Here is a 17682-nt window from a genome sequence, read left to right on the forward strand (position 1 = left end):
TCTGTGGAGAACAGTCTGGAGAACTCTCAGAAGGCTAGAAATGGACCTACCCTATGACCCTGCAATTCCCCTCCTGGGGATATATCCTAAGGAACCCAACACATCCATCCAAAAAGATCTGTGTACACATATGTTCTTGGCAGCACAATTTGTAATAGCCAAAACCTGGAAGCAACCCAGGTGTCCAACAACAGATGAGTGGCTGAGCAAGCTGTGGTATATATACACAATGGAATACTACTCAGCTGTAAAAAATGGTGACTTCACCGTTTTCAGCCGATCTTGGATGGACCTTGAAAAAATCATGTTGAGTGAAATAAGTCAGAAAGAGAAGTATGAATATGGGATGATCTCACTCTCAGGCTGAAGTTGAAAAACAAGATTAGAAAAGAAAACACAAGTCGAACCTGAAATGGAATTGGAGTATTACACCAAAGTAAAAGACTCTGGGGTGGGTGGGTGGGTGGGGAGAATACAGGTCCATGAAAAATGATGAATGAAATAGTGGGGGTTGTATTACTAAATGGGAATATGGGGAATGTTATGCATGTAAAAAAAAAAAAAAGAAGTAGAAACGCAAAGCAGAAATTGACTGAGTTTGGAGTATGACACTAAAGTAAGAAAGCAGAAGTATACTAGAGTTTGCAGTGAGTACCTCCCTAATACTTCCTCTCCACTTTTCCAAGCTTTGGGTCCATGATTGCTCAACAATTTGTTTGGCTTTGTATGTTAACTCTCTTTTCAGTCACCAGGTTCCAGGTGTCATCAGGATGCCGACCAGACTTCCCTGGATTGAAGACACCACCAATGTGTCCTGGAGCTCAGCTTCCCCAGAGACCCATCCTACTAGGGAAAGAGAGAGGCAGACTGGGAGTATGGACCGACCAGTCAACGCCCATGTTCAGCGAGGAAGCAATTACAGAAGCCAGACCTTCTACCTTCTGCAACCCTCAATGACCCTGGGTCCATGCTCCCAGAGGGATAGAGAATGGGAAAGCTATCGGGGGAGGGGGTGGGATATGGAGATTGGGCGGTGGGAATTGTGTGGAGTTGTACCCCTCCTACCTTATGGTTTTGTTAATTAATCCTTTCTTTAATAAAAAAAATAAAAATAAATAAATAAATAAAAAAAAAAAAAAGGAATTGAATTCACTGTTTCACCATGCAAGGCAAACAATCATATAGTTGAATCACCTCTCCAGCCTCTCACTGAATGCCTCTTTCTTCTTTTCTCACTATTTTTCTTGTCACTCTGGTTATCACTGGGACCACAATAGGAGGTGTCATGGCAAAAGGAAGTCCTGGTGCTATGGTGTCTCTCCCTCTTTTTCAGTCTATCTCCATATAGTTGAAAGAGTCAGTTTATAAATGATAAAATTGTAACACCTAGTACACTAAAAAAATTAATTTATTGAAAAAGTGCTAATTTTCAAGACCTCTTGTCACAGGAGTACATCTTTGACACAATTCAATTATAAGAAAACTCAGACCTAATGATAAGGAAACTCAGACCTAACAAAAGTAGCAAGACAGTACAAATGCTAATGTATCTTTTACTATGTTAAACAATCATCTACTCAGAATTAATCTCATTTTATGTTTAGCCATACCTACTTACTCCTTCCACTACTCTCTTTTTAACTTAATTTGAGAGAGAGAGAGAGAGAGAGATTATAGAGCATCATTCTACGATTTCTGTCATTCTATGGGGTGCTAGGGATTTGGGAACCAAACCAAGGGCCTTACACATTGAATTCCCATACTGTACCTGCTGCACCACTTCCCCAGATGTTATCTTTCATTATTTCCAAGTAACACCTGGTTGGGAAATTCAGAGGGAGAAGGAAGAAAAGAGGAGGGAGGAAGAAGAAAGGCCAAAGTATCCCTCTGGCACATGCTATGCTGGGACTCGAACTCAGGACTTGATGCTTTTAAGTCCAACACTCTAGCCCTCTGTAAATATTTTACTGTGAAAAACTATTTTAATATATGTATATAATTACTATCTGTTTGGTGTAACCAGTTCTGTTCCTCAGTGGCTTATAAAAGTGAAGCATTCTAGGGTCCGGGTGATCATACAATGGGTAAAATCCACAAGTTATTATGCACAAGGACCAAGGTTCAAGCCTCTGGTCCCCACTTGCAGGGAAGAAGCTCTATGTGAGGTGAAGCAGACTATATATATATATATATATTTTCTCCTTCTTGCTCTATTATAATAGAAAGGGGTGGGGAGTGGAGAAAAATGTCTGCCAGGAATGGTGATTTGTCAGGTAGTCACCAAACCTCAACAATAACACTGGTGGTAATAAATAAATAAATTTCTGGGCTGGTAAGACAACCTGTCAGCTTTGCCTAGTATAGGACTCAGGTTCAAACTAGTACCCATCACACAAGAGGTAGCTTCATTGCTGTGGAATTTCTCTCTCTCTCTCTCTTTGATAAGTCAGCTCACAGCAGGGAGCAGTGATACCCTAGAGATAGCCTCCTCTATCCATCCACCCCCAAAGTAAAGCATTCATGGAATAGCATGCTATTTTTTTTTAAATCAGAAACCAGAGAATCAACAAGATGATTTTATTTCATGACTTCATCAAACTCTTAAGCTCTTTGAATGTGGATATTAAACAGTGAGTCCAGTGCCTTACTATGAAGAGACATTGAATGAATGAAAAATTCAATGTACTTCAAAGTTTTTTTTGTTTGTTTTGCCAGAGCACTGCTCAGCTCTGGTTCATGGTGGTGTTGGAGACAACCTGGGACCTCTGAGACCAGGGCATAAGTCTGTTGTGCAAACTTCTGTGCCATTTTCCAGGTCCTTCGGGTTTTTAATACATTCTTACCCACCTATGCTTAGGCCCTTGTCCTACCTCCTTAGTTTTTTCTTCTCTTCATGCATCCATTACTCCCCAAGAAACTTAAAAATTCAAAGCATATCTTTTCTTTCTTATCTTCTTTATCTTATCCTTTTCTTTTTCTATTCTACGGGTCTTTTTTGTTTTCCCGTCCTGTTGGGGTTTCCGGGCTGCACAATTCCTCCACATTTGCTGAATGGATTCGATTTTTTAAAATGGAGGTTGGAGTGTGCATGAGAAGAGAGACACTACAGCACCACTTCACTGCTTGTGGCGCTTCCCCTGTGCATGGGGCGCCGCTGTGGTGGCTGAGGCCTCGAAGGCCAGGCCTCACGCGTGGTAAAGTGTGGGCACTGCCGGCTGAGGACCCCTCCCTCAAACAACCCTTGCATTTTAGCCCGGAAAGACTGAAGATTGCTGAACAGTGCACGGGGGCGTGGTCATATGGGGCGTGGTCTCGGGGGCGGGGCCAGCGGAGAGCTGTCCTTCCCCAGCCGGGTCCCAGCCTCCTGGCTCGCCTTCCCGGCAGCCTTAGCGGCGCTTCTGAAGATGGCGGCCGACGGTGAGGTGAGGTATTTATTCCCCACCAATCCCTCGCGCTGAATTCGGCTTCTGAATTGGTGACCTGGGCGCTCAACCTCTTTCTTTCTCTCCTTTCCCTTCCCGCAGCCCGAGTCCGAGGTATTTGAGATCACGGACTTCACCACTGCGTCGGAATGGGAAAGGTGAGTGAGTCCGTCGCATCTCTGGTTCAGACCAGCGCCTCGGGCCCCGGCGTCCCGTCCGCGCCCTCCCGACACGGATCACGGGTGACGCCCCTTGGGTGGATGAAGTCCGACCCGCGGCGCCTCGGGGTCGCCGTTTCCGCCCCGGCTGGGCAGCTCTTCTCCTTCCGCGTTGGGTCTCTGTCCAGCCCAGGCCCGCCCCCACCGCGGGACTCTGGACTCCGAGCAAAAGTTTTGTCTTCTCTCCGCTTAGCCCACTTTCTGAGACCTTTTGAGTCGCTGGTGTGGTCCACACGTAGAACTACACCCCAACCCTGCCATTTCCACCCCGGTTTTCTTTTTCCGGTTAGCCAGTTTTGTAAACATAAACAATAAACTTGACCGCAGCTGTGTTTTTGTCCCCTCCTCTCCCGGGCACAGAGGAGATCCGACTCACTAGGAGATGGACTCAGTCCCACCATCTGCACCTGACTTTGACAATAACCTTTGAAAAGCGTCTGCGTTTGGCCCTGACACGCTGAGATTGAAGTTGTTACAGTTCAGTGAGTGATGTGCTCAGGCTTCCTGTACCTGTCAAACTCCATTGAACAGCTGTCCCCAGTGAGGATTTAAAACCAGATTGTGGAGGAGTGATGGTTTAGAGCAGCAAGCTTCCTGTTAAGCCTCACAGGTTTTCGGTTTTCTGGGTGAGGAGGTCAGGGGTTAGTTTGACATTTTATACTCCTTATAGCTGAGAGAGGAAATTTTTTGCATCTCTTAGCGTGAGAGAGAAAGACAGAGAAAAGATTGCTACTGGGATAATTAACCTCCCCAAAAGAGAGGTCAGTCAACAGTAACCACACTGTAAAAAGTATATAGAGCAGTTACAGAACTCAGTACTAAGTGAAGAGGACAAAAACAGAACTTAGATATACATAAAAATAGGACAAATAAATTGTAAACCAAATGGTACTAGCTATAAAAAAATAAACAAGATGACTTTATAGTGCATTGCACTTGTATTGCAATTCATAGAAAAGGCAAAGGAGCTGGACCCTCGGAGAGATGATTGATTAGACATGAGAAGGTACTGGTGTGAACAGGGGCCAATGAAAAAGAATCTTTGGGGCTCTTACATAAAATGTATTTTTAAAATTAATAAGGTAGAATTAGGTTATAAGTAGCTGCCAAATCTGAGTAAAGGAATCTAGTTTCAGAGCTTTAAGACAACAGTTTTCACTTTACTATGCATAAGAATAGTAGTTTCTTCTGTATTTCTAAGCTGCAGTGTAAAATTTGCATTTCTAGCAAGTTCACAGATGATGTCACTACCACTGGTTATGAGACTAGCTAGAATCATTAAAGAACATAGTGAAAACCCTCTGATTTTACAGTGGCAAAGTGATACTGTCTCAGGTAGTGAGATATTAAGCTGGTAAGAACAGATACTACTCTTGATCTTAGCCAAAAGGCTGAAAAGCAATAGGAAGTGAGATAAAATGATGGTGAATTACTTACTTTGGTCCACAGTTAGGTGGTTTGGTGATTCAAAAAGAGAGATTGTTACATGTCTCAAATTTTTGATGAACACATTTGATGAAAAGTAAGAATTGAAAGACCCAAACAAGAAACTGTAGTTTCCAGTCTGAAAGAATTAAGGTAAGAAAGTGGTGGACTGAAGAGATACCATAGTGGTTATGCAAAAGACTCATGTCTGAGGCTCTCCCAGCTGCAGTTTCCTATACCACCATAAGGCAGAGTAGTGCTCTGGGGGGTGGCGCTCTCTCGCTCTCTCATTTAAAGTATTTTTTTAAAAAGTGGTAAAGAGTACAGTTATTTTAGACTTGTTGAATTTGAAATAATAACTTAATGCCTGTTGGTGATCTTGAATGTAGCTTGAATCTTGGAATGTGGGGGTGAAAAATGTTAACTGAATGGAATAATGAACAGTTTCCCTTAGCTAAATATAGAAACTATTCTGAAGTAAAACATTAAATCCTTTAGAATTGGTAGCGTATTTATGGAAACTATCACAAAATAGGTATTTAGTATTTTACTTCTATGCTTCAGTTTCTGGATGGAAACTAATGCTTTACAATTCACAGTAAAATGTTAAAGTTTCGGAGTCTCTTGAAACTTGGGTTTAGGGAGCCAGTTGGTAGGTATCACACCTGGTTGAGTGCATACTTGCTATGCAAGGATCCAGGTTTCAAGCCTCTGGTCCCCACCTGCCGGGGGAGGCTTCATGAGTGGTAAAACAGTATTGCAGGTGTATCTCTATCTCTCCCTCTTTATCTCCCCCTCTTGATCTCTCTATCCAAAAAGAAAAAAAAAAAAAAAAAACCAAAACAACTTTTTAATGTTTGAATGAGAGTTCTTGTCAGGGCCTGCCAAATGAATACTTGATCTGGCATCCCCATATGCCAGAATGACACTCAGTTTCTCTTTCTCTTTCCTTCTCTAATGTGTATTAATTACAAAAAAAAAAAAAAAAAAAGGATTATGAACCATTACAGACAATTTGCTGATAAGTATATACCCATGACTTTGACCATTTGTCCACTGAGAAAAATTATTTTGAGTGCTCATCCATCAGTCAAAATGTTGGGGATTAGGGAGGTGGTGCTTAGTGGACAAGGCAAATATAAATCATACAATAATGCAAATAAGTTTGTAACTACAACTGAACTAAGACAAACAGGAAAAGAAATCTGGTCTTTAAAGAGGAGCTCACACAAAAGAGCCTATTGGAAAGTGAATCAGAGGAAATCAAACTTTACTGAGATCTGGAAAACTTGGAGGGATAAGGTTATTGCGTTTTTCTGGTCAAGCCTCAGTATTTACAGGGTAGAGCTTATTTTTCTCAACTAGAACTGATAGAATCCACAAAATAAACATTAAAATTGTTTCTTTTATTGTGAATGCTACATTATTTTAAATAATTTTATTTGACTGTTGGAAAAATGATACAGTTTTTGCATAGAAAGACATGGAAAATGCATCATAACTTTTCTGACAACCCAATATTATTATAATACTGCTTAGCAGAATAAAGCAAGAAAAGTCACCTCTATTTTACCACAAGGAAATGGCTACTATTCGTATTATGAGGAAACTCCTTATCTGTGTATGTTATAAGCCTTTTGTGTCAAATCATATGAGCATCTTCCTCAACTAGTCTTCAAGTCATCATTTTTCACTAGTGCATTTTAGTCCATTAAATGATAATCCATTAGTTAATGACTCCTCAACTTCTATTAGACATTATGGTAGTATGAAGCTTTTTACCCTCATAAATGTAATGCACATTTTAAATGAAAAATGTGCTCCTATATGAATTCATTTTTATTTCTTTATTTAAAGATTTGTTTATTACCATATAAGAGAGAGAGAGAGAGGACCAACATCTAAGCACTGTTCAGCTATGGAGTGAGTTGGTACTGGAGACTGAACTCATGACCTCTTGACATATATGCTGCTGCTCTAATAGGCTGAACTATTTCCTCTCCATGGTACAATTTATTTCTTCCATCCTTCCTTCCTTTCTCCCTTCTTTTCTTCCTTTATTCCCCCCCCTTTTTTTGTAAATGTTAATTTAGTTTTAGAGTTTTTAAAATATATATATGTATATTTTTTTACTGCATAGAAACAAATTGAGAAGGAAAAGGAAGATAGAGAAGGCAAGAGAGAGATACCTGTTAGCACTGCTTCATGACTTGTGACGTTTCCCCCCTTATAGATAGGAACTGGGGACTTAAACCCATACCTTGAGCATGATAATATATTTGCTCAGCCATCACCTAGCCCCTCTAACATTTTCAGAACTGATAATTGCCATTTGACCCACCCTCAAAAATGTAATATATTTATTAATACCTTTAATATTTTATATTTTTATTTTTATCTTTAATATTTTAAAGAGATATTTATTTGATAAAGATATAGAGAAATGGATGGAGAGACACCTACAGCAGGCACCTAGATCACTCGCAAGCTTTCCCCCTTCATGTGGAGACTGGGGGCTTGAACCTGCGTCCTTCTGCACAGTAACCATGTGCACTCAACCAGATGTGCCACTGCCTGGCCCCTGCATCTTTAATCTTAATCAGAAATTAACTAGGAGTTGGGCGGTAGCGCAGCAGGTTATGCGCACGGGGCGCAAAGTTAAGGACTGGAGTAAGGATCCCCACCTGCAGGGGAGTCGCTTCACAGGCGGTGAAGCAGGTCTATAGGTGTCTGTCTTTCTCTTCCCCCTCTGTCTTCCCCTCCTCTCTCCATTTCTCTCTGCCCTCCCCTCCTCTCTCCATTTTTCTCTGTCCTGTCCAACAATGATGACATCAATAACAACTACAAAGTACGCAAAGTGCAAGGACCGGCATAAGGATCCCCACCTGCAGGGGAGTTGCTTCACAGGCGGTGAAGCAGGTCTATAGGTGTCTGTCTTTCTCTCCCCCTCTCTGTCTTCCCCTCCTCTCTCCATTTCTGTCTTTCCCTCCTCGCTCCATTCCTCTCTGTCCTATCCAACAATGATGACATCAATAACAACTGCAATAATAACTACAATAACAATGAAAAACAAGGGCAACAAAAGGGAAAATAAATATAAAAAATATTAAAAAAGAAATTAATTGTAATAAAACATTCTGATATATCTCTTCTAACATTACTCTCTTATGCAAGAAGTACAAATACTAATTTACAATATCACGGAGGAAAAAATTCAGGTACCTTTGACTATATGTAGATATTTTTTTCTTTTATCACTTCATGGGAGGGGTCAGTGGTTTATAGTACAGTTGTTGGCACATGGTTACAATTTCTCATCTCCCCATGGTAGGTGTCTGCAAAACATTCTCAGCTTGGACTATTTTTTAACCAGAATGAACTCTAGTAGTCTAGCAGTACTATGCAGGTATCTTAGGAGTGCAATGTTGCTGTTCAATTGCATCATACCTTCATAGGAAGCCAGCTTCCTAGAGTAATGACAGGTCATCTGGAAATGCCTCATAGTATAAATTTAATACAACCACTGAAACTTGCCTCTTTTTATTTGATGATACTGAGCATGTTGCTAACCAAAAATTCATTGTCGATCTGATGATATTGATACTTAAAGATTATGAAGTAAATTGTTTATAATTTTGTCATTTATTCCTCATAGCTGACAATATCTACTTTCATTTTCTTGTCAGCTACTCCATAACACTGGCTTTATTTTAATGAGCAAAATCTCCAAATAATATTTCCTTGAAGGGGGTGGGGGACTGGTAAATCAGGAATTCCTAAAGATCTAGAAAAGAAATTTTAAATAGCTCAGCTACTTTGATGGTAGAGAAGACATTAGTTTTATAGTTATCTTTAACAATGCCATTTTAGTCTTATCAGTTTTAACTTCTGGCCTAAATGTATTGTGTACATTTTAATACAGAGCTTTATCTAATTCTTAACTTATTTTCCTAAAGGGCAGGATGTCACTGCTGGAAATTCTTGGAATAAAAAAGATTATTTCCAGTTTTATTCTGCATCACAAACTAGACTAACAATACTAAATTTACTAAGCATTCTCTTATTGATTATAAAAATGCTTTTTAAAAAGTGTATAAGAATATAAAAAATGTACTGCTACATTTTTTTTTTCCTTCTTAGGTTTATTTCCAAAGTTGAGGAAGTTTTGAATGATTGGAAACTGATTGGAAATTCTTTGGGAAAGCCACTTGAAAAGGTCAGATCTATTTACTGGTGTCTCTAAATGAGTATTTACTTTGAAACTTATTTTTAAGCTCTTTGCAGCATTTGGTACATTTGAATGCAATGCATTTTAAAGTTATGTATAATCTGCATTTGGCACCTGGAAGAACTTGAATTTGAATCTGTGGAAATGATACATGTAAGATATTTGTGAATTAATTTTTAAATAATAAAATTTTTATATGCATAATTTCGTTCCTTTATGAGTGGTTTTTATTTCTTTTGATGTTTACCTTCTCCTTGGGAGCTTTAGAATGTTTTTTGGTTTTGTTTTGTCTTTTTTTTAGTTGTTTAAGGGAAAATTGTAATTACTAGCTCCTTAGTAGAATGTTTCAGTTCATTCAGTTCATTCAGTTCATTCAGAAGGAAGATAGCACTGACACAGTGCTGTCACAAATAGCCATTTTACTCATTTTAAAATTTGTGATGCCATTAATATTCTTTCCCCTCTTTAACTGCAGCTCCTTCTTTTACATTATGGGTAGTTTGAGTGTATTTAATAATGAAAAATATATTTTAAATCAAAGTGGAATATGATTCATCTTTTTAGTTAGGTCATTTGGCCCTATTTATAGAATATTTCAAACGTGTATAGTATTGTGTCACTTTGCAGTAGAGATACATTGTGAACAATGAATCATTAGGTGATTTCATTGTTGTATAAATGTCATAATTGTACAAGACTACTAAGTAATATGACCTACTTCACACATTGACTGTAGTATAACTTGTTAGAACCACTCTTATATTTATAGCCCCCTGTTTACTAAAGTCTTGTTAAGCAATGCATGGTAATAAACAGTAAATAGAATAGTACAGCGAATCTTCATGTGCCCATCACTCAGTTTCAGTAGCCTCCCATTTCTTGTTTCAGTAATGCTTTTATCCCTGCACTTTACATTGTTTTTTAATGATTATTTATTTATTTATTTTGGATAGAGACAGAACTTGAGAGGGAAGGGGGAGACAAACAGAAAGGAAAGAAATACCTGCAACATTACTTCACTACTTGTGAAACTCCCCAGCTGCTGTTGGGGGGTAGCGGCTTGAACTTGGGTCCTTGTACACTGTAATGTGTGTGCTATACCAGATTCGCCATCATCCAACCCCATTAGTTTTAATTTTTTTTTTTAAATAAATTGATTTGCAGAAGACTTAACTTCTTGATTTTGATGCTTGCATTTGCCATCTACACAAATAGATTATATATAGCTTTGTTGTCTTCCCAAGATTGGGTTATTTATGATTCGGAGAAATGGGACATAATTTTGAAGCTTCCAATTATGAATGTTAGTTTTTTTATTTAGGTCATCTTTATTTTTTCTCAGTGCTGTTCTATAGATTTTTGGTGAGATCATTTGTTAAATTTATTACTAAGTAGTTTGTATGATACAGTTATAAATGAAATTGTCTTATTTCCTCTTCCAGATGTTACTACATACAGTAAAATTTTCTGTGATTTCTTATCTTGACATCCAGCTAAATGTAAAAATGTAAAAATTCATAACCTATTTGTTAATTGTTTTGCGTTTTTATATTTGCAGTTATGTTATTGCAAATAGGGACAGTTTCATCTTTTCTTTGTTTAACCTTTTATTTTTTTAATTTTTTTTAAAGACTTTCTTTTTTAACTTTATTCTCTTTTGTTGCCCTTGTTGTTTTTTATTGTTGTAGTGGTTGTTGTTATTGATGTCATCATTGTTGGATAGAACAGGGAGGAAATGGAGAGAAGAGGGAAAGACAGAGGGGGGAGAGAAAAATAGACACCTGCAGACCTGCTTCACAGCCTGTGAAGGGACTTCCCTGCAGGTGGGGAGCCAGAGGCTCAAACCGGGATCCTTCTGCCAGTCCTTGGGCTTTGCGCAACATGCACTTAACCTGCTGTACTACCGCTTGACTCCCTATTTCTTACTGTTAATCTGGTGAAAGTTTGTTTTATCATTTTTATATTTATTCATATATTTTATAACTATTGAGATAGTCACTTAAAAAATTTTTTAATATTTATTTTCCCTTTTGTTGCCCTTTTTATTGTTGTATTGTTTTTATTGATGTCATTATTAGATAGGACAGAGAGAAATGGAGAGAGGAGGGGAAGACAGGGAGAGAAAGACACCTGCAGACCTGCTTCATCACTTGTGAAGCGACTCCCCTGCAGGTGGGGAGCCAGAGGCTTGAACCCGGATCTTTACAATGGTCCTTGAGCTTTGAGCCACTGTGCTACCACCCGACTCCTGAGATAGTCACTTTTTTTATTAGTTGAATGTGGTAAATTGTGATCAATTTATTGAGGACTTGTTGAACATAGATGTGTGTATAATCTCCACAGACTTATTTTCCGTAAGGGCTAAACCAATTTACGTTCTCACCAGCAATGCAGAAGGGTTCTTCCTTTTTCACCACATCCTCGCCAACACTTGTTTCTGTCCTTTTTAATAGGCAAAATAAAAACTACGTAGAAATTGCTTCTCTTCTAAACTCTAAGTTCCTTTTCTTAAGAATGATTAAAAGTTGGCTAGGGAGACAGCATAATAGTTATGCAAAAGACTTTGACACCTGAGGCTCAGTTTCCCTAGTTCAGTCCTCAGCACCATGGTAAGCTAGAGCTGAGTTGTGCTCTAGCACAACCACATTCTATGGTTTCTCTCACTTCCTTTTTCACTCTCACTCTCACTTCCTTTTGTCTCCCTCATTAAAAAGAGAGAATGAAAAGAAGAAACTGACTAAAAGTTATTCAGAGGGCTACTTTTGGGCTTAAAATTTTTTTCATTATGCAAATAAGCCAAACCAAACTATATATATGAATTTATAATATTTATTTGATAGGGACAGTGAAATTGAGGGGGGGGGGCAAGAGAAAGACACACATACACACACACACACATAGCTATAGCACTGCTTCACCACTTGTGAAGCTTCCCCCCTGCAGGTGAGGACCAGGGACTTGAACCTTGGTCCTTGCACTCAACTGGGTGCCCCACTGCCCAGCCCCTATATATATATATCTTTATTTATTTCCTTTTTGTTGCCCTTGTTGTTTTTATTGTTGTTATTGATGTCATCGTTGTTGGATAGGGCAGAGAGAAATGCAGAGAGGGGGAGAGAAAGATAGACACCAGCAGACCTGCTTCACTACCTGTGAAGCGACTCCCCTGCAGGTGGGGAGCTGGGGGCTCGAACTGTGATTCTTACTCTGGACCTTATGCTTTGCGCCATGTGCACTTAACCGTAATTTTTAAAAATTATTTATTAAATATATTTCCCACTTTTTTTTTTTTTTTAAGATTTTACTTATTTATGAGAGATAGGAGGAGAGAGGAAGAACCAGACATCACTGTGGCACATGTGCTGCCAGGGGTCGAACTCGGGACCTCATGCTTAAGAGTCCAAAGCTTTATCACTGCACCACCTCCCCAACCAATGTTTTCCCACTTTTTAATTGTGATTAATAATAGGCTATGAGATTTTAAAATTATAGTATATAGCTCCATACTACACCCACTAAATATTGGACATTTTTAGTGAGATATAGCAGGGCTAGGCAGTGGTGTACCCAGTAGAGTGTGTATGTTATAGTACACAAGGACCTGGGTTCAAACTCCCAGTGCCTACCTGTGGAGGGGGAGGGCTTCAGGAGCAGTGATATAGTACTATATGTGTTTCTATCTCTGCCCTCCTTCTTCCCCCTCAGTTTATCTCTCTCCAGAAGAAAAAAAAAAGATGTGTATATATAGAGAGAGGGTGGGGTGGGGTGGGGTGGGGGGAGACGGGCACCAGTGCACTACTCAACTCTGACTTATGGTGGTGCTGGGTCTTGAACTTGGGACCTCAGAGCCTCAGGCATGAAATTCTTTTGTATTAACATGTTGTCTCCCTAGCCCTTTGTTTTGTTAATGATGGTTTCCTTCCTGACACTTCATTTCCTCCTCACCTTTAGTTGTTAGTTTCCAGAATCAACAACTTTTAGCTCTTTGTAACTCGATTTCATGTATGTACATTATACCGTTATAAAACATATACATTTACTGTACTTGGCTTAGACAAAAACTTTATCCTAGGTTTGATGTGACAGCATAATGATTATGTGAAATGACTTTCATTCCTGAAGCTCCCAGTCCCATATTCAGCCCTGGGCACTACCATAAGCCAAAATTGGTTTAAAAACAAAGAAACAAACAAGCCACTTTATTCAAGATAGGACCTAGTTACTTAAAATTCTAGCATTATAGGTCATTGCATGACTATATTAAAATATGTTTATGCATATTCCTGTTGAAGGGTATTTCGTTTCTGTCCATTTTTTGTAGTTATTGTACTAGAGTAATATGTACTAGAGATGACAGCTCTGTTGTAAAATACTCAATGTTTATTTTTTGTAGTTAATTGTACTAGAGTAATGTGTACTAAAGATGACAACTCTGTTGTAAAATACTCAATTTGTCATTTTTCTTTTAGTTTGAATGCATCTTTTTGCACATAGGCATGACACCTTTGGGTCATTCCCCAGAACTGCATGAATAAAATGAAATAAAATAAATGAAGCCTAGCTTATTTTCTCTTTGTGCTATTGACATTATATTCATGAAATCATAGCCAAGTCCATTGCCATGAAGCTTCTATCCAATGCTTTACGAAATCTGTCCTTTTTTTGGAGGGGGATCCAGGTGACATTTATTTTTTTGTTTCTTTATTTTTGGCTAAGGGAGATAGAGAGGGAGAGAGAGATGGAGAGACCACAGTACTGTAGTGAAAATTCCCCTTTACAGGCACCTCCATGTGGTGATCTGGGGCTCAAACCTAGGTCCTTTCACATGGTAATGTGTGCACTCTACTGGAAAAGCCACCTCCTAGCCCCCAGTTTTATGTCCTTTGTTTATATTTTTGATACATTCTGAGTTAATTTTTTTAATTTTATATTTATAAAAAGGAAACATTGGCACACCTGTTTGATTGCACATGTTACAGTGCCCCCGGTCCCCACCTGCAGGGGGAAAGCTTTGCAAGTGGTGAAGCAGTGTTGCAGGGGTCTCTCTGTCTCTCACCCTCTCTATCCCTCCCTTTCCTCTCGATTTCTGTCTCTATCCAGTAAATAAATGAAAATTTTTAAAAAGAGACCCACCCTACTAGGGAAAGAGAGAGGCAGACTGGGAGTATGGACCGACCAGTCAACGCCCATGTTCAGCGGGGAAGCAATTACAGAAGCCAGACCTTCTACCTTCTGCAACCCACAAGGACCCTGGGTCCATGCTCCCAGAGGGATAGAGAATGGGAAAGCTATCAGGGGAGGGGGTGGGATATGGAGAATGGGTGGTGGGAATTGTGTGGATTTGTACCCCTCCTACCCTATGGTTTTGTTAATTAATATTTTCTTAAATAAAAAAAAAAGATTTTTTAAAAAATGAAACATTGACTAAACCATTGGATAAGAGGGATACAACTCCACACAATTCCCACCACCAGAACTCTGTATCCCATCTCCTCTCCTGTTAGCTTTCCTATTCTATAACCCTCTGGGAGTATGGACCAAAGGTCATTGTGGGATGCAGAAGGTTGGAGGTCTGGCTTCTGTAATTGCTTCCCCGATGAACATGGGCATTGACAGGTCAATCTATACTCCCAGCCGGTCTGTCTCTTTCCCTAGTAGGGACATTTTTTATATGGACTAAGGTACATTTTTTAAAAAAAAAAATTATTTATAAACTGACAAAAACCATAGAATAAGAGGGATACAACTCCACACAATTCCCACCTCCAGAACTCTGTATCCTATCCCCTTCCCTGATAGCTTTCCTATTCTTTTTTTTTTAATTTCTTTATTGGGAAATTAATGTTTGACATTCAACAGTAAATACAATAGTTTGTACATGCATAACATTCCCCAGTTTTCCATATAACAGTACAACCCCCACTAGGTCCTCTGTCATCCTTCAGCTTTCCTATTCTTTATCCCTTTAGAAGTATGGATCCAGGGTCATTATGGGGTGCAGAAGGTGGAAGGTCTGGCTTCTGTAATTGCTTCCCCACTGAACATGGGCTTTGGCAGGTTGATCCATACTCCCAACCTGTCTCTCTCTTTCCCTAGTGGGGCGGGGCTCTGAGGAAGCGGGGTCCAGGACACATTGGTGGGGTCATCTGTCCAGGGAAGTGTAGTTGGCATCATATTAGCATCTGGAACCTGGTGGCTGAAAAATGAGTTAACATATAGAGCCAAAAAAATTGTTGACTAGTCATGAACCTAAAGGCTGGAAAAGTTCAGATGAAGAGTTGGGGCTTCTCCGTTTTGTAGATAGTTAATACTCCTATTTTAGTTATATTCCAAAGGGCCTGTGGCTATACTAGGTTTTTTTTTGTTTGTTTGTTTGTTTTTTCCCTAAGCCTGAAATCTGATATGCAGATAGATCCAAGTAATTGTCTAGGGAGAGGATGTCATGGCTGGAAAAAGGACCAGAAAGCTGGATCAGGGAAGAGAGTAGCTCCCTAATATGGAAAAGGGATACAAATATTGTTGACTGTAAACCCCATCAATTTGATGTGATCTGGGGCCCATATTCAGCTTAGGAGCCTATGTGACCTCTACATCCCTATACATCTGTGCTCACATTCTGTGGAGTAGGAACATTCCAAGCTGCCCCAATATCGACCCATCTTCTCAGGTGTAGCATAGTGTATGTTGTCCATCCACCCTTCAGAGGAGGGAACATTCTCTATTGTTGTTGATCCAAGTTGAGGGCAAGGTCATATAGGGGCCCACAAAGGGGTCCTTTATGTTGTTCCTGAGAGATGACCAGTAACGATGGAGAAAGGGATCTAATCGAGATCTAGGCCAGTATGTCTGTTTGGGAAACTCAGGACTCCCCAACTAGGGCCCCAGGACTAAGGTAATTTTTATATTTCTATTTCTGTATTTTCTAGATTTCATGTACAAGAGACCTTCAAATACTGAGTAGTATCCACTGAGTACCAGAGTGTTACTCTGGTTCCATTTGCCTCCCATATATGTCTCTCTCTCCCTCACCTCTCTCTCATTAGAATAAAGAAATCTGTGGCCTGGGAGGTGGCACAGTGGATAAAACATTGTATTCTCAGCCATGAGGTCTCAAGTTCAATTCTTGGCAGTACATGTACCAGAGTGCTGTCTGGTTCTTTCTCTCTCTCTCAGCCTATCTTTCTCTAAATAAATTCTTTAAAAAAAAAAATTTTAGAAAAGCCAGCTTCTTTATCCAGTCATTGATAGCATTTTGCTTGATTCCATATCATGTCTCTGTGAATATTTTTATTACATAGGACATTTAATAGGATAATCAACAATGTATATATTAGATTAATATTCTTATATTCTTTGCATATCAGCAATGACACTTCTGGATTATGTAGCACTTTTATTTTTAGTTTTCAAAGGAATTATATACTGTTTCACACAGATAGGCGTAAACTCATATTGTCACCAAATTATTTTGTTTTAATTTTTTGGGGGGGGTGTTTTTTTTTCACCAGGGTTATTGCTGGGGCTTGGTCCTTGCACAACAAATCCACTGCTCCTGGTGGCTCTTTTTTCCTTTTTCCTATTTTCCCCCTTGTATCTGATAGGACAGAGAAAAATTGAGAGAGGAAGGGGAATATAGAAAGGGAGAGAGACAGGTACCGGTAGTACTTGCTTCACCACTCAAGGAGCTTTGCCCTACATAGGGAGCAGGAACTTGAACCCTGGTCCGTCTTGGTAATGTGTGCACTTAACCAAGTGTGCCGCTGCCCAGTCCCGTGCTTATTTCTTTTTATTGTCTGGACTGGATTCCTCAGAGACCACCTTTGATAAGAATTACTGGGTTAATTTTGAACTAGGTTGTCACTGCTGGTTCAACTAGTGAATATATGCCATGCTAGAAATTAGTAAGAAGTTAGAATATTTTCAGTTTATTAAAATTATGATTTGTTTTTTATTAAAAAATGATTTGTTTATATCACTCTGGCATATGTGATACCAGATACCAGCCTTGGGAATCTCATGGCTCTAGCCACTGTGCCATTTCCTGGACATAAACAAAATTATCTTTAAAAGTTTAAGACTGATGAAATAGCTCCTTTATAGCAGTGTGCTGCTCTGCCGTATTCACTCTGATTTGAGCTCAGTCCCCAACCCTATTGAAGGAAGTTTTGAGGCCATGGTCTCTTTCATTCTCTCTGCTTCTTTGTCTCTTAAAAAAAAAAAAAGTTTTGTTTTGGGCCTGAGAGATAGTTCATCCAGTAGAGTAATGATTTAAGACTCTGGGTGTAAGCCCCATTACCACATGGTAAAAACTTTTTATCACAGCCACTTTATATGAAATTTAAAAAAGAATAAAAAGTACATACTTGGAGCAGTGGTATTGCACATAGGA

At 39.3% G+C, this 17682-nt stretch overlaps 1 protein-coding gene and 1 pseudogene across 3 annotated transcripts in view; one reads left to right on the top strand and one right to left on the bottom strand.

Annotated features, from left to right (window-relative positions):
• The first annotated feature begins 3322 nt into the window (after positions 1-3322).
• The window catches only part of RAB3GAP1 (RAB3 GTPase activating protein catalytic subunit 1), a 73913-nt gene continuing 59553 nt past the window's right edge, over positions 3323-17682 (top strand). For 2 of the 3 annotated variants that reach the window (XM_060178030.1, XM_060178031.1), the window contains exons 1-3: positions 3323-3422; positions 3525-3580; positions 9206-9281. In XM_060178030.1, coding sequence (XP_060034013.1) covers positions 3405-3422; positions 3525-3580; positions 9206-9281 — 150 coding nt within the window. In that variant the 5' untranslated portion in view covers positions 3323-3404. Of the gene's footprint in view, positions 3428-3524; positions 3581-9205; positions 9282-17682 lie in introns of all 3 variants that reach the window. The other variant, XM_060178032.1, reaches the window with a different exon arrangement.
• Positions 4819-5043, bottom strand: LOC132534464 (U2 spliceosomal RNA; annotated as a pseudogene).

Source organism: Erinaceus europaeus, chromosome 18 (genome assembly GCF_950295315.1).
Source record: "Erinaceus europaeus chromosome 18, mEriEur2.1, whole genome shotgun sequence".
Taxonomy (NCBI): Eukaryota; Metazoa; Chordata; class Mammalia; order Eulipotyphla; family Erinaceidae; genus Erinaceus; species Erinaceus europaeus.